Source organism: Hemicordylus capensis, chromosome 3 (genome assembly GCF_027244095.1).
Source record: "Hemicordylus capensis ecotype Gifberg chromosome 3, rHemCap1.1.pri, whole genome shotgun sequence".
In the NCBI taxonomy this organism is placed as follows: domain Eukaryota; kingdom Metazoa; phylum Chordata; class Lepidosauria; order Squamata; family Cordylidae; genus Hemicordylus; species Hemicordylus capensis.
Genome location: NC_069659.1, coordinates 220,534,292 through 220,557,724, shown reverse-complemented (window position 1 = coordinate 220,557,724; position 23,433 = coordinate 220,534,292). Strand labels below are relative to the sequence as shown.

The 23,433-nt window shown below is 45.7% G+C and overlaps 1 protein-coding gene across 5 annotated transcripts in view; it reads right to left on the bottom strand.

Moving 5' to 3' along the window:
• WAPL (WAPL cohesin release factor) overlaps positions 1-23,433 on the bottom strand; it is a 96,778-nt gene that overhangs the window by 27,851 nt on the left and 45,494 nt on the right. For all 5 annotated transcript variants that reach the window (XR_008319319.1, XM_053308751.1, XM_053308752.1 and 2 more), the window contains 6 exons: positions 21,736-21,960; positions 20,353-20,464; positions 11,187-11,284; positions 2,426-2,502; positions 1,655-1,830; positions 795-910 (listed from right to left, as the gene is read on the bottom strand). Coding sequence is in view for 4 of the 5 variants with exons in the window: in XM_053308751.1 (XP_053164726.1) it covers positions 795-910; positions 1,655-1,830; positions 2,426-2,502; positions 11,187-11,284; positions 20,353-20,464; positions 21,736-21,960 (804 nt within the window). In the remaining variant the exon portion in view is untranslated. The remainder of the gene's footprint in view (positions 1-794; positions 911-1,654; positions 1,831-2,425; positions 2,503-11,186; positions 11,285-20,352; positions 20,465-21,735; positions 21,961-23,433) is intronic.

The following is a 23,433-nucleotide window of genomic DNA, read 5'->3' as shown; positions in this document are numbered from 1 at the left end:
AGGCATGAGGATGATCAGGAGCAATGAGTGGTGAATAATGAGACAGGAGCAGACAACCACCACCTCTTCCACTGTGTACAATGCTGAGGGCTGGCACAGCAGTGGCATTTCTTTGGCTGCTGGGTCCAAGTTCCTCTCAGGAACTCCAAGGAAGTGTCACTCTTGTGTCTGCCTTCAGCTATGTACACAGTGAAGGAGCTGGGTGGGTTGTTGGCTCCTGTCTACCTTCTGTTGTCTCTGGCCAACCCCAGAGACATTGGGCAAGGCCCTTGCCTCTTCACAGCTCCCTACTGACCCCTTTGAAGTTGCTTGCAACCCAACCCACCCAGGGGTTGCAAACTATTTTCAGAATCACTGCCTTGGAGAACACCACAATATTTACCTGTCACCATAATTGCATCATTTCAACATGACCAGCAGTGATGTTTGGTAATTAGAGAAGCACCACTGAAAAACTCTCCTTGGTCACCAAAGCTGATGTGGGAGAAAATACATACTTCCAAGTACCCAGCTCCAGCACCCTTTAGAGGGCTTTAAAAAGGTCAAAACAGCACCTTGAGATGTGCCCAGAAATGCAATGGGAGCCAGGTTAAGTTCTTTTTTCACAGGAGTAAGTATCATACCAGAATGCCTCAATTAACAAGCAGGCTGCCATGTTCTGAACCACCTCAAGTTCCACATCAGTTTTGAAGGGCTTTCATTAAATGTGATGTGGTAAGGTAACAAAGGTAACTAAGAATCTTAAATATGGCCTTATGTTACCTAGATGCACTTATTTAAAAAGAATGTCTTACCAGAACCCGAATATCGAATCTCTGTTCTTGAGGTAGGAACTTTGGAACCTGAAGCACACAATTCAGAGCTGTGCTGATAAGACCATCTTGCTCACCTGTTTTAGTGCTACCCCACTCTGCAAACAATTCAGATATAAAAGCTAATTAGACATACAAAAAATAGACATTCCTGTTATGCCATCACTCTTTAAAAACCTAGCACTTACTAGACACTGTATCATTACAGGCTGGGGTTTTGGTCCCAGTTCCACAAACAGTTTAACAAATTCACATCTTCTGCAGGACCAACATGAAAGACACTGAATCTGGTCTTTGGGGGAAGAGTTTTACAGCTGATAACTAGACCAACAATAAGCTCATCCAAGCCCAATACAGAAACAAAGAATATGACCTTAACCCAATGCTAACATTACGACCACCTCCTTAGGTGACATAACTGGACTGATCACATCTCAAATTTAGCTCAACCTGAACCCAGAGCCATGTTGTTGCCATTTCTTGTCTCCATCTCATACTTCTAGTGGCAACTGCCAAGTAAACCCCTCCAAAACCCAAAGTGTTTTATGAGAAAATAAGCTGGTTTTCCACCCCCCTCGTCCCTCCACCCCAATTCTGTCATCTGAAAATCACCAGAATCACCACTAACTCTGCTTGAATGAAAGCTCTGTGCAATTTCTAAGGTTTGCAGCAATGTTTTGTTGGACTAAAGACAGACACTTTTGCCTCTTGTACACCTTATTACCTAATCGTCTGGACTAGTTTATGGAAATACTGTATTTTAGATATTATGGGGAACAATCTGACTGCACAGCCACTATAGTCTTCAAAGAAGCAATGGATTATGATGGAGAGTTGCTTACCATTATCATTTGTTAAATTGAGTAAGACACCAATGATGGCTCTCATACAGTCTTCCACTGCCTTACCCACATGGTTTGTTACATTCTGGTGAGGCAGAGGTTTACTGTCCGGAAGACATATGGTGTCTTCAGCACGGTTGTATCTCTGGATCAGCTCCTCACAATGTTGCAATGCTCTGAAGGTAAAGATGTCAAGAACACATGATACAAATGATTTTCAATGAACACCACTTCTGAACAAACTCAATTTTCACCAAATATATTGGCTTTACATTTAAGGCATAGCAATGAACACATCAACAGGACAACCCTGAAAACTGTTGCTGTTATCTAGCTCCTTCCCTCATGTGAGAATACTAAGCAACATACTCAGACAAAAGTTTGCCCCGGCAAGATTCAAGGTCATAACACATGATTTCAGGCTGACAGAACACAGACTATTAGGAAATTGTTAAGTTTTAATACACATTATGCAACAATATGGTCAGCATTCATTAGAACTCTTCCCTGCTAACTGAATAAAGAGGCAACTTTTAAAGCGGTGCTTCTTTTATATTTAGTGGGGGAGAGCACCTGGCCCTATTCAACCCCAGAAAAGCATCCTTCCAGTGGCTGCTGCTGGTGTCTACTTCATGTTCCACTTAGATTATGAGTCCTTTCGGGATAGGGGACAATCTTATTTATTATTTCTTTTTCTATGTAAATATGTAAACTGCTTTGAGAACCTTTGCTGAAAACCAGAATATAAATATTTGTTGTAGCAGCACTTACTTAGCTGAAGAGACTATGAGCTGTGAATCCTTATATGCTATCAAGTAACTTTGATTCTCTGGATTATGAACTGTTACCTAAAAAAGAAACATAATTAGGAATCAGCTTTTGCTGGAAGGGTTAAATTCCATTGTGATTTGTTCTTTAGAAAGCTCATCATAACTTAGATGTCTCAAGCCACTAGCAAGCTAGAGGTTGTATTTTTGTTCATCACTGCATGCTTAAGGAGAACTAAGTCAGAAATTACTAGCAATCTTCCAGACCACTAGTCCCTTTAACTAGAGGACATGAGCCTGTAATGAAATGTCCATGTAATCTGAAGTGTGTGTGCACACACTTAACTACTATGCAATCCAAGCACACACAATGAGGCTCCCCTCATCACACTGCAGGGTATAACACAAGAATTCTTGCAAATTTTATCAACATTCAAATTTTCCCATGCCATTACTGTATAGCATAGTAGTTATACACCACTCTAGGAATAGACTATTTAGTAACAGAACGAAGTTACTGAGTATTTCGGCACAGCCAAGTGCTTATAATATAAGTCACAGATGTGCCATCTCTTCTCTATATTTCCATTCCATCCCAAGCTAGGAAAGCTACAGATGTTCTGATCTGGAGCCTCAAATCTGTGATGGGGCGGATGTGAGTGAACAAGCCAAAGTTAAACCTGGACAAGCTAGAGGTGCTTCTGATCAGGAAGCCCAACAAAGCTGGGTCAATATGTCAGCCTGTTTTGAATTGGACTGCATTCCCCTCGAAGAAGCAGGTGTATGGTTTAGGGGTGCTCCTAGACCCAAGCTCCTGGATGTGCAGGTGGTGGCAGTGACCAGGAGGGCCTATGACCTGCTTCAGTTCATGTGCCTATTGTGCCCATTTCTGGAGACATCAAAGTGGGCCACAGTCGCACATGCCTTCATTACAGCTAGATTACTGTGACATACTTTATGTGAGGCTGCCTTTGAGATTTTTTTTTTTAAAGAAACTTCAACTAGTGCATAATGCTGCTGCAAGGATACCGACAAGTGTCAATTATCGGAGCCATATGCCCATGCAGTTCCATGGCTGTGAATTCCAGGGTAATTCAAGGTGTTTATTACCTTAAAGTCCTGAACAGCTTCAGACCAAGAAACCTGAAGGGCTATCTCTTCCTATACATACCTGCCTAACCCCTAAGGTCATCCCCTTCTGCATGTCCTGCCTGCCATTCTCAGAGATGTTTCTGGTGGTGACATGTGAGAGTGTCTTCTCTGTAGTGGGACTCCCTGCCTTGAGAGATCCACCAGAGTTCTGCTGCCTGCTGAAATTTCTCTTTCAGCAGGCTTTTGTTCTCTGAGAATATCTACTTTATTTTCTGCTGCAATGGACATTTGTATTTTAATGCTTTCACAGTATTGACTTTAACTTTTGATAGTTGCTTTGAGCTTCTCATAATAGGGATGGAAAGACAGAATATACAGGTGAAACTCGGAAAATTAGAATATCGTGCAAAAGTCCATTAATTTCAGTAATGCAAATTAAAAGGTGAAACTGATATATGAGACAGACACATTACATGCAAAGCGAGATAAGTCAAGCCTTAATTTGTTATAATTGTGATGATCATGGCGTACAGCTCATGAAAACCCCAAATCCACAATCCCAGAATATTAGAATATTACATGGAACCAAGAAGACAAGGATTGTAGAATAGAACAATATCGGACCTCTGAAAAGTATAAGCATGCATATGTATTCAGTACTTGGTTTGGGCCCCTTTTGCAGCAATTACTGCCTCAATGCGGTGTGGCATGGATGCTATCAGCCTGTGGCACTGATGAGGTGTTATGGAAGACCAGGATGCTTCATTAGCGGCCTTTAGCTCTTCTGCATTGTTTGGTCTCATGTCTCTCATCCTTCTCTTGGCAATGCCCCATAGATTCTCTATGGGGTCAGGTCAGGCGAGTTTGCTGGCCAATCAAGCACAGTACACTGTATACTTTTCAGAGGTCCGATATTGTTCTATTCTACAATCCTTGTCTTACTGGTTCCATGTAATATTCTAATTTTCTGGGATTGTGGATTTGGGGTTTTCATGAGCTGTACGCCATGATCATCACAATTATAACAAATTAAGGCTTGACTTATCTCGCTTTGCATGTAATGCGTCTGTCTCATATATCAGTTTCACCTTTTAATTTGCATTACTGAAATTAATGGACTTTTGCACGATATTCTAATTTTCCGAGTTTCACCTGTACAGTACATATATGTGGCTACAGGGACCTCCTCCTTCAGTCTTCTGAATCCGCAAGCCTGAAACAGACTAGAAAAAAGATTAAAGGGGGAGGACGGGTGGGCGTGTAAGAGCACAGATGATCACTAGAAGAACCCAAGTTACAGGTAAGCAACCTGTCGCTCCTCGACATGGTCTCTGTGCTTTACACGAATGGGCACATAGCAAGCTGCACCCAGTGCCCTTCTTACCTGGAAGCGGGTTCAGGAGAAAACGGATTGTAGCACGGCCCTACCGAACACCCTACCCTCTCTTCTGGCGTGGATGTCCAGGGCGTAGTACTGTTCAAAGGAATGCTTGGAGGCCCAAGTAGCCACCTGACAAATGACATTCAAAGGGACTGAGGCTGCTACAGCCCTGGTTAAATGGGCCTGTATAGTCGGAGGCATAGGCTTCTTCGTGATTTGGTAGGCTAGAGTGATAGTCCAGACTATCCAGTGAGATAATGACTGAGCAGAGGATTGTTTGCCCTTGTTAGGGCCAGAATATAAGATGAAGAGAGAGTTTGTCTTTCGTAAGGATGTAGTCCTATCTACATAATAAGCCAATGCTCTACGGACATCCAAGGTGTGTAGACGGCGTTGTGCATCATCCGAAGGTTCAGGAAAAAGTGCCAGTAAGGAGGTCGGTTGGGAACGATGGAAGGAAGTTACCACCTTGGGAAGAAACGCAATGTCAGGTCGGAGGACTACCTTGTCCTTATCAAAAACCATGTAGGGTGCATCCACTTGAAGGGCACACAATTCGCTGACACGCCTGGCGGAGGTGATCGCTGTCAGAAACGCCACCTTGCAGGTCAGTAGGTCAACACGATGGAGGCCATGGGTTCAAATGGTGTTTTCATCAAACAGGAAAGAAGAGAGTTAAGTCCCAGGCCAGAGCCCATGATGGGTGGGTCCAGGTACAGGTGGGAAAGTCCTTTAAGAAAATGTTTAACTACGGGGTGTTGAAACCATAAGTGAGTGGTTGGGGGAGAATGAGTCACAATGGCAACCAAATGAACTCACAAGGATGCCATCTTCAAACCGGACTCCTTAAGAAAGAGGAGGCAGGAGCAGATGTGTTCCTCGGAAAGTAAAGGGAGCAGAATCTGCCGTTCAACCAGGAACTTCTGGAAACGAGTCCATTTATGTCAGTATGATAGCACAGTAGCAGGTTTTCGTGCTACGTCAAGGACTGACTGAAGATTTTGTGGAAAGGCGGGTTGAGCAGCCAAGCGGTTAGGTGGAGGCAAGGCAGAAGGGGATGAAGGAGGAGACCATCGCGTTGGGAGAGAAGGTGAGGGATTGTCGGAAGGTGTCTAACTCGCGCCGGAACAGGTAAGGGAGGCGTGGAAACCATGGCCTTCTGGGCCACCAGGGCATTAACAAGATGCAGCGCGGTTGGTCTTACGAGATCTTTTGGAGGACTCAAGCTAGGAGGGATATGGGTGGGAACGCGTAGGTCAAGAGGCCCGTCCAGGGGAGGGCGAATGCATCTCCCAGCGATCCCGTCCCAGAGCAGCACTGCCGGCACTGGGCATTCACCTCAGAGGCAAAGAGGTTGATGTTCGGGAAGAACCAGAGCCGGAAGACAGATTCCAGAGTGGGACGATGGATTTCCCATTCGTGGGAGGTTGCTGCCGTCCTGCTGTGACGTTGGCGGCGCCCTGAATGTGGATGGCTAGAGGAGTGATCTCGTGGTGAATGCACCAATTCCAGAGATCCATGGAGAGGCAAACAAGCGGCCTGGATGAAGTACCGCCTTGGCAATTCAGGTAAGCTTTCGCGGTAGTGTTGTCCATCTGTATAAGGATGGAGGAATGGGCTATCAACAGAAGGAAGCCCTGGAGGACCTTGAAGATTCAAATGAGCTCCAAGTAACTGATGTGATGCCATGCTTCTGATGGGGCCCAGTGACCCTGAAGATGGTAATTTAGGGCGTGTGTGCCCCAACCTGCCATGGAAGCATCTGTGGTGAGGATGAGCGTGGGAGGAGGAGTGTGGAACGGGGCTCTGATGGAGAGGTTGGAGGCGGGGTTCCACCACAGTAGGGAGTCCAGGGTTTGAGGGGGAAGGCGAAGAAGGCGGAGCATGGATTCCGTTTAAGGCATAAATTTGAAAGGAACCAGCGTTGGAGGGAACAGGACCTCAAGTGGGCGTGAGGCAGGATGTAGATGGTGGAGGCCATGTGTCCAAGCATTTGTTGGATGACCAGTGCCAGTTGTTGAGGGTGTACGAGAAGGTGGGAGGATAGATCCAAGATGGTCTGGACTCTGCAGTCTGGCAGGAAGATCTGTGTAAGGGTGGAATCGAACCAGATTCCCAGGAATTCTATGGTCTGAGAGGGGGACAGTTTGGACTTGTGGTAGTTGATTTGAAGGCCTAGTGAGGAGAGCAGAGCAATGACGATCTCCAGGTGGGTTTGCAGAGTTAGAGGGTCATTGGCCACCACCAACCAATCGTCAAGTATGGAAAGAACTGGAAGCTCTGCTGTTGGAGGTGGGTGACAATGGATTTTGTAAAGACCCTCGGCACTGAGGCCAGGCCGAATGGTAGGGCCCGAAACTGATAGGTGGTGTCTGCAATCTGGAACCGGACATAACGACGGTGTTGGGGTTGAATGGTTATATGGTAGTACGCATTGTGTAAGTCCATGGAGACAAACCATGGGTTTTTGTAGAGGAGGGAGATAATAGTGGGAATTGTGACCATGAGCAAACAGTGGTAGGTGACATGATTGTTGAGGTCGTGAGGGTCCAGGATTGGTCTGAGGGACCCGTCCGGTTTGGGAACCATGAAGTAACTGGAGTGGAATCCTGGGGAGTGTGGATTGTGGACCAGTTCTATTGCAGATTTTGACAAGAGAGACTGGACTTCTGCCAGGAGGATCAGGGTGGCAGGAGCAGCCACGGGAAGGTTGAATGGAGGAGGTGATATGAATTTGACAGCGTAGCCAATCCTGACTACTGTGAGAGCCCAGGAGTCCAAGGTGATCTGTTCCCAGGTGGGAAGGAACAGGGAAAGTCTCGTACCCCACCTGGAGGGGGGTGGAGCGTCATTGCCGCTTAGAGGGTGGCTGGTTGGCCTTGGAGTGTTGATTTCGAGGCTTGGATGTGGAAAAGAGGGAGTGTTTCTTATAGGGCTGAGATCTCGACGACCAAAAGGATTTGTCTGGTTGTTGGTATTGATGGGGGCGGTTGAATTGTTTTTGTTGCCAACGCCGGGGTTTGTAAGAGCGAAAGGAGGACTGTTGTAGGCCCATCGAGCGAGCGGTGTTACGGAGGCGTTGCACCTTTTGAAGGGTGTCATCCGTTTTCTCGCCCTCGAACAGAAGGTCCTCTATCCGGGTTCTGGCATCCGGGACCAGGGCGGAGGAGCGTAACCACGCATGGTGCCAAAGCACTACAGAAGTTGCCATAACTTTGGCAGCTCCCTCAGTAGAATGTCGGATGGCATGCAGTTCCTGCTTAGTGACTTGTGTGGCCTCTTGAAGAAAAAGCTTAGCTGGGCCCTGTTCCTCCTGAGGCAAATGGTCGAGGAAGGGGGCAACACGGTCGCACAGGAACACTCGATATCAGGTGTAATATGTCTGGTAGGTGGCAATATGCATGAGGAGCGAGGAAATGGAGTATAATCGTCTTCCAAAGGTGTCAGGTTTTTTACCCTCTCTGTCTGGCGGAGAGGAGGACGTGTAACCACTGCTCTTAGCCAGTGAAGATTCCACGACCACAGAACTTGCAGAGGGATGCTTTTTTTAAAGGAAGGAATTGTCCTGTTCTGAAGAGCCACAGACCTTATAAAAATTGTCCAATTTCTTAGAAGTTTGTGGTAGTGAAGAGGGCTTCTGCCAAGGGCCCTTTGTGACCTTGAGGAGGGACCCATTAAGAGGGAGGGAGACAGGTGGACGCGTGTCTTCCTTTATTAATTGAAACAATAGATCGGGGTCAGTCTTGTTGTCCTGGGTGAGTTGAACTTCCAAGGACAATGCTATGAGGGAAATGAAGTCAGCATAATGTTTGTAATCCTCAGAAGGGGAACTTGGAAAATAGGTCAAGAGGGAAGGAACCGAAGGAGAGAACATCAGGTGGAGAGGATTCACGTTCAGCCTCAGAAGAGGAATCAGAAGCGTCATCATCCAAAGAGATAGGGGAAGGTGGATTCTTCAAGGTGTTGGGCACGCCACGGGATCGAGTGTCAGGGAGCACAGTGGCGGTGGCAGCTTGAGCGGAGGAGTTCTGCAGTGGAACCCTAGGTGGTAGTAAAGAGCTGGTTCGTGGTGGAGGCAACGGTGGAACTTCAGACTGCACGGGACAGTGCCTCGGGATTGAAATGTGAAGTAGTGACCAGGATTGAGGCTGAGAATTATTGGATGAGGCGGTGTGCTGAGTAGAGGGAACTCTGGTCCCTTGAAGATTGTGACGGGTATAGGTGTGGGGCAAATCCTGTGCCAGGAGATGGTAATCGGATTCATAAGCCACCTGTCTAGCTAGCATAATGCTCATCCAAAGCTGGCTCAAGTTCTTGCATGTTCCAGTGATGAGGCTGTACGGATTCATCAAGTTCCGGTCCCGAAAAGCATTCGGATTCGTAGACCGGATCGTGGGGGCTTGATTCAACTGCCATGGGATCGTCTAGTTCAAGGACGGTCTCGGTTTCGAGAGTCCGGTGATGAGGCATGTGATCGAGAGCTTGGCGACGCTCGGTATCGAGAGATGGGTGGCGGTTGGATTCGAGTGTGGGGGATCGATGCTTCTTTTTTGGAGGTTGATCCTCCTCTCAATTACGCCGACCCTTCTTCCACTTCGGGGGCTGCATCGGGACCGATTGTGCAGAAGGATCCGAAATTGCACTAGCAGGCAGTACCCTCGGGATCGAGGTTGAGGGACCGGCGCCAGGATCAACTGCCATGTTTACCACCGGAGTTAAAATCAAGAACCGCATAGGGGAGGAAATGGGCTGTGAGCCCCGAGCAGGCATAGAAGCCGCAGCCTGCATGGCAGGTTTAGGAGAACGTGCTGAGTTGGAGGATTTGAGGGCTTGTTCCCAAAGCCATGATTTTAAGCAAGAAGCGCGATTTTTCTTAGCCTGCTTGGTGAAGACCGAGCAGTGAGTGCAGGAATTGGTCTTGTGGGCTTTGCCCAGACAAAATAAACAATGTTTGTGACTGTCTGAGGAGGGGATTTTGGCCCTGCAACGGAGGCACTGTTTAAATTTTGTTGTTTTGGCCATAGGCCAGAAAAAAAACCGAATCCGAAGGCCCGGGGGGGGGGGGGGCGGAACCGGGGACGAAATAAACACGCTAATGAGCAGTGGGAACAAACTAAAAATGGGTAGAAAAGGAGAAATTAGAAGTGAAGTACTTAAATATTTACGTCTCAGCAAGAGATAGCGCACTAAGTTGTTCTGTCCGTGGACGAAGAAAGACTGAAGTAGGAGGTCCCTGTAGCCACATATACCGTTTCCCCGAAAGTAAGACCTAGCAGTAATTTCTGATGTACCGCTAATTGCCCTAGTGCATTTTTGGGGGCTAAAATTAATATAAGACACTGTCTTATTTTCGGGGAAACACGGTATGTACCGGAGGGTGGGGCTACCGCCAAAAAGACTGGAATTCAGCTTGGGAAACTCCAATGAGGTCTCTGCGCAGACGCAAAGCCCATTTGTGTAAAGCACAGAGACTACGCTGAAGAACTGTGCAGTCCTCAACCAGTTCTGAGCAAACTAGCATAACAGGGAACAGTGTGGTCCCTAAATTAGTCCATAAGGGCTGCATTTGTGGAAGCAATCCTGCCTTATCCTAAGAACTGGGCAGTCCCGAAGCCAAAGAGGCCCAACTCAGGGAAGCTTGCCAGACCAACTAAGCAAGTGCTCCAGCGGGTTTTCTTTTATATGAATGATGTAAACCAGTTCCACAGCTCATGTGACTATCAGCAACCCTGACGCTGCCCCTTTGCACAGGATAATGGGATGGGGGAAGGGCTTATAAACTGCATATCATTAACTAGAAGACAGGCAAGCATATTGGTCCAAGACTATGTTTCAACTTTACACTTAATCAGGAATCCTGACAACAGGGGAGAGCTTCCACTACTAACTGGAAGCAACTGCATTCACTCAAACTAGTATATACAGATGTACAAAATCTTAATGCACAAGCTCTTATCAGCCAAAAGCAAGGAATGTGGTGTCTTTTTCTCCCTTAAAGCAGGAGAATCAACACAGAACGTGAACTAACCAGGTTTTCATTCCTCCCACTACCACTCCCCAGAGCCTTTGAGAATACATTATGCAGCTGATGAAATGGGCTAGACCCAACAACTTAGAAAGTCCTGTTTGAACGTGACCTATCAACATTTATCTGGGGCTGAACCAGAAGCAGCATGATGCCTCTTGCAAAATCTTTCAGTGAAAAGGACCAGTGGACCCGACTTCCCCCATCCATGGTTCAAGTTTCTGAATCACTCAAATTAATCAGCCCTCTAGGAAATTTAATACTTACACTTTCTAAAACCCGTAAACATCTTTCTGCTCCCCATAATGAAGCGACCAGTTTCTCTTCGTTTTCATCACTGCTTAAATGATCCACACATTCTTTAACTAAAAAAGCAGAAGGGCATACAGTTACCAAGCTGTTAAGATACCTTGGAATAATTTCTTTCAAATTGCTTGAAAATCAAATTTTTGCATGTCGTGGAGAGACACTTCAAAGCAATCATATTTTAACAGCTTCAACTTCAGGTATACGAGAACTGTACAATTATTTCACATTACATTTCTACATACTGTTACTATGACCTGCATATAGAATTATATGCCTGGACTGCCTAAGTCATTAAACTACAAAATTTATACTAACCTGAAGACATATTACTATCTACTACAATCAAGACAACATGGATTTTAGGACCCTGGCTCCACTAAATTGATTTTAATAGCATCAAAGTTTCATAATTCATAATGAGTAAATTTGCTAAATACAGTTTACATCATTGTTAAAATCTGCTTTAGCAAACATTAAAATGGAGAAGTTTCAGCTTGAGAATTGTCTGTTTCTGTAGTCTACCACAGCTTGCACCAGAAAACCATAGTTAAAACTCAATGTTCTTCCAGCACTGAAGCCAAAAGTGCTTCTCCACCACCACTAGAAACAAAAGCTAGCATAGCAAATGCCACCATACACCAGTGTCTCTGGCAACACCGTCACCACTCCACCAATGATGCTTACCAGTGGCCTCCACATTAGACATACATGAAAGCCATCAGAATGCCATGATGAAGTCTAATTCATAGCCCCCCCCCTCGCTCTCTCACACACACACACAATGTTCAGAGATCCTACAGTAACTCCTCCAGTACAAGTTTCACATAGGTCAGTGGGCAAGACAGAAACTGATATCTACAGCCAGAGATGTGGATTTTCCGGGGGTGGGTGGGTGGGAGTGGATCATGTATTTCCCTCATTTAGTTAAGATTTTCATTTCCCCCTCTCTCACTATACAAATTTTCCTGATGCTTTAAACAGATTATGATCCGACTTGACATATTATTTGATTTATTTATACAGTAACACACAAAACGCTTCTATCATATTAATTCCCCACACAGTATCTCAAAAGTATTTGAACTGAAATATTTGATTGTTTGGGATGGGGCATCAAAAGACATACTTCTTATGCTTTAAGTGTTACACTACAACAAATTCAAAGTTGTGTGTGGATTTTTTTAAAATTGGAATACTTAATAAATCAATGAAATGTATGTTCCCCCTCACACACTTCCTAGGTATAGTCACCCAAAACACATCAATTACAACCTTAAAATGGCTAAACTAGCCTAAAATTGCATTGGCATCCATTCACTGTTCCCACCTGCTTTCAAATGCAGTGTTCCCTGTAACAGGGATTCTCAGATGTTGTTGACTACAACTCCCATCATTCTGAGCTACAATGGTCTTTGCTGGGGAGGATGGGAGTTTTAGTCATCAACACCTGGGAATCCTTGTTAAAGGGAACACTGAAAATGTAAGTTAGAATTAAGTGAAATCAATTCCCTAACAGAGAGGCTTAGTATATAGTTATCCCTTTCAAGTGATAGCGCAGTGGTAGTCTGAAATTTGCACTGCTGCATGTGTGCAACGCTTTTCTGGATGTTGTCAATTACATTTTAGAAATGGAAAATTTTCTAGCAGGGAAAAAAAAAAGGGTAGATCTTCCACCTCACATTTCTGCCTGCAGGATTCCTCACTAGTGGGAGCTAGAAAAAACAGGTTGCTTACCTGTAACAGGTGATCTGGTAGTGTTCCGTTGAATCCATAAGTAGATGGGTTCTGCGCCTGCGCAGGCACCTCTCGGGCCGACTAGGTAGCTCCTTGCGACGCCCAACCGCCCTTCTGCACGTGCTACTGTCCACTACTTATACTGGGCGGTGGGCGTCTTCCGTTAGTTTTCTGTGCAGACCGCCTTGCAATCTGCATCCCAATGTTTCGTCTGAGTCTCATACTTCTGCAGTGGGGTTGGTTTCTGGGCGGGTCTTATAGATTCAACGGATCACTACCAGATCACCTGTTACAGGTAAGCAACCTGTTTATCTGGATTGTGATCCGTTGATTCCATAAGTAGATGGGTGATTAGTTAGCTGACCCCCCTTCGGAGGTGGGTGCAGAAGGATGCCTTCTACGGCAAGACCCTCTTCAAAACACTTCGCCCATATTCCGCCTGACGCGCCATGCGCAGGTCCACTGCATAATGCTTTATAAACGGTTGCTGCGTAGACCAGGTTGCAGCCACACAGATGTCATCCATCTTAATGCCAGAAAGATGAGCTGCCGATGTTGAGTAAGCCCTAGTAGAGTGAGCTCGCACTGTCTTAGGTGGGGTAATCCCCTGCAGCCTATAAGTTAATAGGATCAGCTCGACCAACCAATGTGCAATACGCTGTCGAGACACCGGTTTTCCCTTACACTTGCCCTTGTAAGCTACAAACAGTTTATTTGTCTTTCTGAAGTCTTTTGTCCCTTTCAAATAGTACAACAAAGACCTGCGCACATCTAATGAGTGAAGCGCTACCTCCAATGTTGTCTTTGGTTCTTTAAAAAAGGTTGGCAAGACCACCTCCTGATTCAGATGGAATTCTGTGACCACTTTAGGGCGGAAACTAGGATCAAGCCTCGTAACTACTTTATGTGGGTAGAACAGGGTGTAAGGCTTGTCTGCTCTCAACGCAGACAATTCACCTACTCTTTTTGCTGTGGTTATTGCTATGAGGAATGCAGTCTTAAGCGTTAGCAACCGCAAGCTAGCCTCATGCAGCGGTTCAAACGGTTGTTCTGTCAACGCCGAAAGAACCAAGGACAAACTCCACTGCTCTAAAGGTTCCTTTAGTGGTGAGTACATATTATTCAGTCCTTTCATAAACCTTCTACATTCAGGATGTGTAAATACAGTCTTCCCATCCCATCCTGGGAGTTTAGAGGATAGAGCTGCCAAATGTACCTTCAAAGACACATTTGCTAAGCCTTTTAATTTTAGACTCGTCAAATAAAGCAAAACCTGGCGCACTGATGCCCGTTTTGCATTGAACTTATTTAACTTTGCAAATGCTCTAAACCGTTTCCATTTACATAAATAGCTGCGTCTAGTTGACTTCCGTCTACTATTCAACAGAATAGTTCTCAGAAGTTTATTCTCCATGCTGTTAATTTCAGTGTTTGGATTTCTGGGTGTAGTATCCTTCCCTCTGCCCGCTGTAGGAGATCCGACACTGCTGGTAGACGGTAAAAGTCTCCCCTGCACAGGCGAAGCAGCAGGGCAAACCACGCTTGACGTGGCCACCACGGGGCAATCAGTATGCAATTGGCCCTGTCTCTCAGAATCTGTGCCAACACCCGATTGAGGAGTGGCATGGGTGGAAATAGGTAAAGGAGTCCCCTGTTCCACACATATTGAAATGCATCTCCTAGAGACCCCACACCTATCCCCGCACGAGAACAATACCTCTGGCATTTCTTGTTTCCCTCCGTGGCAAATACATCCACCACGGGGGTACCCCAGAGACTGAAGAGTTCCCTGACACACTCCAGTTTGAGTTCCCACTCGTGCTTCTGGTCGGTCTGCGTGCTCCGACTCAGAGCATCTGCTATGTGATTGTCCACACCCCGGATGTGAATCGCCACTGGATAAATGGCATGCATGATGCACCAGTTCCACAACTTCGTTGACAAGGTGCAAAGTGTTGGTGAGACCGTACCCCCCTGCCTGTTCAGATAAGCTATTGCTGTAGTGTTGTCCAGGTGGATTTGCACTACGGCACCCTTCAGCTGGGGTTCGAAAGCCCTCAGTGCTAAGAACGCAGCTAACAGTTCTAGGTAGTTGATATGTAGTAGGGCCTGTTGAGGCGTCCACTGTCCCTGGGTGCAATCCTGGCCGCAGTGTGCCCCCCATCCCTGAAGGGAAGCATCTGTTGTGATCCATGCTGTCGGAAGAAGAGGCCGGAATGGTACTCCCTGTAAGAGATTCGCCTCTGCCATCCACCACTGTAGTGAAACAAGAACCTTCTTGGGGAGCTGCAGTAGCATGTTCTGGCTGTCTACATTGGGCCGAAAATGGTCCAAGTACCACCATTGCAGGGGTCTCATCCGAAGCCTTGTGTAACGTACAGTCGTGTTGCACGAGGCCATCAGGCCTAACAGTCTTTGCACGCCTCTCGCCCTTTGTGCGGGATTGGAGAAGAAGTGACTTGCCAATGAAGTGATCTGACTGCATCTCTCCTTTGGCAAGAACGCTCTCTGCTGTTCCATATCCAGGGTAGCCCCTATGAAGCTCAGCTGTTTCCTTGGTACTAAATTTGTTTTTTTCCAGTTCACAGTGACCCCGAGGTCCTCCAGAAGATGCAGCAGCATCTGTATCTGTGCTTCCAGTAGCCTCCTGTCCTTGCTCACCAGGAGCCAGTCGTCCAGATACGGGTAAACCACCAGGCCCTGAGTTCGAAGGTAAGCAACTATTACTGCCACCACCTTGGTGAAAACCCTTGTGGCCGTTGACAATCCAAAAGGGAGGACTGCATACTGATATATCGCCTCCCCCACTGTAAAACGAAGATACTTCCGGTAATTTTCTTGGATGCCCACATGGAAGTAGGCGTCTTTCAAATCTAACGTTGCCGCCCACTCCTCCTGTTCCAGGAAGGGTAGAATTTCCTGCAACGTTGTCATTCTGAACTTCCGGGTCCAGACAAAATCGTTGAGTTCCCTTAAGTCCATGATTGCCCGAATCCCTCCATCCCGCTTGGGTATTTGAAAATAGCGGGAGTAGAATCCGGTCAACCTCTCTGCCCACTGCACTGGAGCAATCGCCCCCTTTCCCAACAACACCTTCACCTCCTCTTCCAGCACTGGTGTTGACTTTGTGAAACGCAGGCCTGAGAACGGGGGCTGGGTTGTGAACTCTATTGCATAACCCGTTTCCACTATTCTCAAAACCCACTTGTCCGATGTTATGTTGTGCCACGCTATAGCATGGCTTGCCAGTCTGATGGATGGGCTGGCAACTACAGGGCCGATGACAGTGGTCCTGGCAATTGATCTTAAATGCAGTGGGCTGACAGAGTAATCAAAAAGATTGCTTTGTACTCTCTTTGCTGTTCCTAGCGTTTTGGTTTTTGTTCTTGATGTTGTTGTTGTTGAAGCCCCTTGGGCGCTGATAGGGCCTATTCTGCCTCCTATAATCTCTCCTATCCTGATAACGGTATCCACGCTGTTTATTATAACTGTACGTGCGAGTACTAGGTGCTGAGGTAGGTGCCATAAACGTTTTTGCAGTGAATTTAGATTTTTTTAGAGTCTCCATAGTGGCATCTGTGGTCTCATGGAAAAGTCCCTTTCCATCGAAAGCCAGGTTCTCCACCCGGTCTTTCATGTCCCCCTGGAGCGATGTTGCGCGGAGCCAAGCGTGGCGCTGCATTGTGACTGCGGTCACCATGGCCCTTGACTCTGTCTCTGCCAAGTGCTTGAACGTGCTCAGTTGCTGTTTTGTCACCGACGTCGTCTTGTCAAACACCTCATGAAGTTTCACTTGTAGCTCTCCTGGGGACACTGATGTTGAATCATGCAGCAAGTTGTCCCACAGCACATGGGTGTACCGAGCCATACAAGCTGCATAATTTGCTATCCGTATAGCTAGGCTCGATGTGGCGTATAATCTACTACCTAAAACATCTATCTTCCTCCCCTCCTTGTCCGCAGGAGTTGTATGCCGGCGGCTGCCTTTTGATGTTGACGCGCAATCCACCACCATGGAGTTAGGATCCGGGTGACGTAACAGGTACGTATTCTCTTCATCAAGGATCCTGTATAAGTTTTCTATGCGCTTTGATGTCGGATTAGCCGATTGTATGCTGTCCCATGCTGATTTAGCCGCCTTGGCAATGGCAGGGATCATTGGCAGAGAAACAGGGTGGGAAGATTTCGACTGAAACATCATGCTATACACAGGGTCAGCAGACTCCATTTCAGGTAGTTGCAGGTCCAAACCCAATGCCTCTGCCATCTCTCTGATCAGGGAATGGTAGGCCTTGAGTTCCTCAGTCGGGGATCTTGATAGACGTGGTGGAACCTCAGATGGAGGCTCTACCTGCCGACTGGCGTGATCTGAGTCTGAATAGTCAGACTCGAAATCCCGTTGCGTCGAAGTTGGGGACGATTCCCTGGATGATGGACTTGGAGGAGGCGGGGTGCTCTTCCTCTTTCGCTTTCCACTAGGCTTGTCCTGTAGTGCCCTCATAGGGCGAGTCTGCCCCTCCGGGGGGGGGGGCGGGTCTTGTACACTTCCTCCATTTCCAGGTGCAGGCGACACATCACCTCTCACCACCGGTTGTTGCAGGGCAGGTTGCATGGCCTTCCACCTTAGGTACTCCGCATAGTCATGTGGCAAAGAATGTCTGAAACCACAAGTGTGTTCAGGCTGTGAAGTAGGGTGGCGTACACTCCCATCCGCGACACCTGCCAATGGTTGCACCACAGCCGTGGGTGATTGAAGCAAGTTCTCAGCTGTAGCTCTTGGGGAAAGTGATGGAGTCTTGGGTGGTGGAAGACTCTCTACCACCCCCTCATCATCCTCTTCATTATCCAATCCAGCACTCAGGAAGCCCTGAAAAGTGGACTCTGCTGGAGTGTTAGGGCCAGAGGCCATCAACTTCCAGAGAGCAGAAGTTGCGCTTCCATCGGAGCGTTGGCTACTCTGTTGCCCTGGGGTTGATGGAGATTGCTGTGGCGTATGCGCTGGTGACAGTGAGTGACGCCTTCTCAAATGAGATTCCTCACTCGGCTTCGAGAGGGGTCTCGATGTCGAGGAGGCTTTAGCCTTGCTTGCCTTCGATGTCGAGGGTTTCACCGCCGAACGATCCTTCCGTCTTTGTTCTCCCTTCGATGTCGAAGGCTTCGATGTCGACGTCGACGGGTCGTGCGTGCTTTCAAAAGCTGCAGCATCCGCTACTGGGCTAGAAGTCCGTGGCACTGCACTCCACTCCGTCTCTGAGGCTTGTACCGATGAGGGTGAAGGGGTCTCACGCCTATGTTCACCCCCACTAGAGCGCTCCGTACCGGCAGCTTCCACAGCCTCCTGATGAAGCCTCTTTTCTCCTCGCCCCTCCTCAGAAGAGATCTGCAAAGGTTTCTTAAACGGTGTATCGGTGAACACGGTTTTAGACTGTGTGCATACAGCTCCGTGTACCTCTTTCCCCGATGCCGATCTCGATGTCGACAGTGTTTCAGGTCGAGGGGTGGGAGGGCGCAGCGCGTCTTCATACAGGGCAGCCCTCAGACGTAGAGCTCGGTTTGTCCTCGTCTGCTTAGAGAAGGCACAACAGATCTTGCAAGCCCCTGTGTTGTGCTCCTCTCCTAAGCATAGCAGACAGGAATCGTGGTGGTCGGTGGAGGGCAACTTAGCCCGACACCTCACACATCGCTTGAAGGTCGTTTTCGTCTCCATTTCCCAAGCGTTTGTCGTTAACAGTCCAGGTCAATCCAAAAAATCCGTCCGATCTTTCTCCAAAACTAGTCCGTAAAGCCTTATTCCAGTCTAAAACACAGTCCAAAGTCCAAATAGCCGCTAATATCCATCAAGAAAACAAAATACTTTCCACTACCGAGGAGCCCAAGCGAGGTCTGAACGCTGTGGCGGTCAAACAGAAACTAATGGAAGACGCCCACCGCCCAGTATAAGTAGTGGACAGTAGCACGTGCAGAAGGGCGGTTGGGCGTTGCGAGGAGCTACCTAGTCGGCCCGAGAGGTGCCTGCGCAGGCGCAGAACCCATCTACTTATGGAATCAACGGATCACGATCCAGATCCTCTAGTGTAGCTGAAGCCTACAAACACTTTTACCAGGAAAAAGTATGCGTTTTACAGGCTACTGCTTCTCCTAAAAAAAGGACTCATCCCAAAGACACAAGATCCTCATAATTAACAGTTCCTTGTACATCCATGTGAAGCTTGCCACCAATGTTACAATTCATATTCTTTTCCATACAAGCAATGAACAACTGTCTTATCCCTAACCACTTGCTCAGTTGTCACTGGCAGCCTAAAAAGCGGGTGGAGGTGTAAGTGGGTGAGGAGAAGGTTTTTTTTAAAAAAAATCTAGTAACAGCTCTTGGAAACACTAAGAACAATGGTGATAACCAGCTCCTGCTAGTCGCCTTTTTTTTTTTTAAAGTCTAATGAGGCAAGCAACAACTAGAGTCACTTCCTGCCTCAATAATTAGACTAAACAAGTTGTTCTGGTAACAACGGATCTGCCTACTTTCCTTTCACTATCCTGACAACTGGACTAAATTTGGTCCAAATTGGTTAGGCAGTTCACAAGTTAGCCCACTTGAGCCTCAAACATTCACGTGTCCACCACTTTGAATTGGGGTGGATATCACCACCACAAACTATGCCTATGAGGTGTCCCTACAACTGTACCCAATTTGTTTCATATTAGTCCAGGCATTGCAAAGTTGATAAGGGACACAATACAGAATGCCGGGTGATCTCATAAACTTACTTTCCTTAAGGAAAATAGGCTAGAAAAGGTGACTGGCAGGATCTAGCTGCTGCAATGGTTTTCAGTGCTTCTAGGTGTCAATTTAAGTCACTGTGGCAGCAAAAAAAAATTTTTTTTAAGAGACACCCCATCATCACCAGGCAAGTACATTTTGGGGGCTTAGTTAAAAAGTTGTAATGCAGCAAATCCACTAACTTTTTCTTCTGCTCCTGCATCCAGGACATTATTGGCTTGACTGCCTGATCTGTAACATTTAATAAGGCAACCTAATATTCCACCAATAGATCCATGCAGTTGTATGGGGATGGCTCAAACTGAATCATGAGATCTACAATTAAGCTATTAATATGAAAAGCTCTGCTCCCTTTTTTCATTCTCTACTGGAGATAGATACTGTCAGCTTTTATTATCTTTGACAATACATTTTTCTTTTGTATGAGTTGTCAAATCCCAGCTCTAGATAACCATCTCTACCAATAGTTTATAATACATCGACCTAAGTTTAGCAAATGTTTATATAAGTTGTGCATTTTAATTAAGAAACAGCCCAATCATTTTACCATACTCAAAGCACTTTCCATTTTTAATATCTATATGTTTTAGTCCTCAGGGGAAAAATACATACCTTTATCTACAATGTGATCAAGACCACCAAGAAGCCGCAGTTCTTCTTTAAACCAGTCCCCTGCCCGTTTTGAAGTAAGTGAGAGCAGCGTCTCCATTGCCAAATGCCCTGTCTAGAACACACACACACCCAAATTTGTTTATTAATTATAACACAAAGCTACCAATTTCTTCTTCCATTAATGCTGCAACTTGGATCTCAATTACATGATGTATTATTAGTTTAAGCACAAAGGCTATGTTATGTAGGTGGTTTATTGCTATTGCTCTGCCACCCGCCACCCCCAGACTATTGTAGTATAGCAAAATGTTACTGTAATATCCTGGATATTTCCTTCCAGCTCTTAAAAATAGTACTTGCTACTCAGACAAAAACTGTTATGTGGTAAAGCTAGACCATTTTGTAAAGTCTTACATTCCCAAATATAGGGCAATAGCATTGCAAAACACCACCACCCCACCAATCAAAGACTTTACTGTGCAGCAACATGGGCATTTTTCAAAACCAAAGTGGGCAGAACCACAGTAAAGTGATCCCTCTATGCAGTCTTACCCATCCCATACACAACAGCAATCCAAGCTGTATGCTGACGGCTTGTTTTATGTTTTGTTTTGTTTTTTAAGGCTGGCATTTGAGAGTGAAGCCTTCCCTCTGTACTAGGTGATTAGGCAAAGTGTGAAGGCAATTTGGGGAGGGGGGGGAGAGATACCAGTAGCATGCACACACTTTTTGACATTTACATCAGATAATGTATTTTAACCCCATTACAACTGTATATTAAACTGTGTCTTCCATTGTGAAAATGTGTAATTGCATAACATACTGAAATAATTACATATATAAGTTCAGTATGTATGAGTATATGTTTGTGTGCGCACACACGCACGCGCGCACACAAACACACACACACACTCTCACTCAATCACTCTACTGGTCATATGTTATTGTTTTGGCTTTCTGTCTCAGCTGGAGTTGCTGTTTATTAACAGAATCAATTAAATATAAGCATACAATGACTTGGCTAAAATCATCTACTTTCCCTGCATTGAAAATCACTACAAGCAGAGAAACATGGGATGAAAATTGCACCATTAAATACTTAAGTGTTCTGGTTTTATCTTTCAGGAATTCAATGTTCTTGATATTCTAAAATTTTATTTTAGATGTGAGTAAGAGATCATGACAATAAATAACAGCTGCAGAAGATATTTTCAAAGAATTCTTCTATATTTTATAAATACTACCTTAACAAAAGGTATCTTAAACACTTAACAAGTATGTACAAGACAGTAAAAGCACCTACTACTATTTTCACAAGCATTTCACATTAAAATGATTCTGGGTACAAGTTAGGTTAAAAAAAAAAAAGGTCACAGAACCCACCGTTATATTTTCTAAATCGAGATGTTTATTGTGAACAGTTTCACAGAGTCTGCGGATTTTTTCCTTAATTTTGTTCATGTCTTTTTCATTGAGCAACTTGGATGAAGAGTCTTGCTCTAGTTCCAGAAGACGAATCATTAAATCTAAGCTGGCTCTATCTAGATCCATATTCAGACGATCTCTGCTCAAGATATACATTAAAGCTGCTGTACAAAGCGACAGATTCTTCAAAAGAAAAGAAAAAAGTAACAAAAATATTTCAGAGTGGTAAAAATCTGATTGAAACACTTTTAAAAACAAGAAGTACATTGTTAGTGGGAAAATCTCTTCCAATTTCCACTTCCAACTGCAGCTCCTAGCACTATGCTGGAGACCAGTGGTCCCTCTAAGAGGAATTTCTAGATGCTGTTGACTACAACTCCCAGAATCCCCAAGCAAAAGCCATTGCAGCTGGGGATTCTGGGAGTTGTCAATAACATCTGGAAACCCCTCTTCGAGGGATCACTGCTGGAGACTGTTATTGGGGGTTCCATGATTTTAGGAAGCAAGTTTTCAACTTCATGAGAGGCTGTGGTAGAAAGGAAAATCTCTGAAGTTTTACAACCATGTAGAAATCCTTGGTTTAGCTCTTCAGATCTCTGCTCATGTTCAGATACAATTTGATGAAATACTATTTGGCCACAAATCACAATTCTCTCTTCCCACCAAGCACATTTATCTTAAAAGTCACATCCGATTTTAACAATACCTCTTTCCAGGTGCACATGCTTAAGACAGTATATTTAGCTGTACATACTAGAGCTCATGAGCCTACAGCAAAGCGACAGTAGTACCATAATAATGTGGACATTAAAGAAGGGGCACAACTCAACACAAAAGGTCAATTTTTACATCAAAGGACAGCACAAAGTATCTACAAAAAATGTATATTTTTACTAACTCAAGAGATGCATCACTGTGTTAATCACAGAAAAGTGCTATTGATAAAGTAACACTTCCTAGTAATCTCCTTCTGTCTGGGCCTTACCTCTTTACACCTCAGCTCTCCAGGCCCCTCTATTAATCTTTTTCTCTCTTTTCACCCTCTAGCACTTGTTTCTCTACACTTCAGAACACACTCTGCTTTCTTCACACCACCACAGATTTGCATCTCTATCTATGCTCCCCCTTTTTCCATTTGCACATCTCTCTGCAGCTTGTTTCTCAGTTACTACCTGCCACCCCATGAGACAAGACATATAGCTGACTCTGCCACTCCTCACATCACTGCAACCCCATCCCTCACTTCCCTACATTCTTTCTTCACACTCATTATGCTCCATTTCCAGACCTCAGGAGTCAACCAATGTTGGTTGGCCCTAGTAGCCAACCAAAAATTTCTGGTTGACAGGACCTTGCCTCCTCCAAGAAGTGGAATCTTGTCCCCCAATGTCACATCATGCCTCTAAATGTAGCACTACATCAGGGGGAAAAAATTCTTGCTCTCTTCCAAAGCATCAAGAGTAGACCTGAGGAGGAGAACTCGTCATTCCTGGAATCCTACAGAGCGTACGTCAGGCTCAGAGGCGCCCACTTCAGTTCCAAGTTGGAGGAAGTAAGGTTGATCAAACATAAAAATGACACTTCCTCCCAACTTTGCAGTGGGAGAAGGGATTGTCCCATGGTTATGCTGTGCTTCAGAGGCACCTGAAGCTTCTG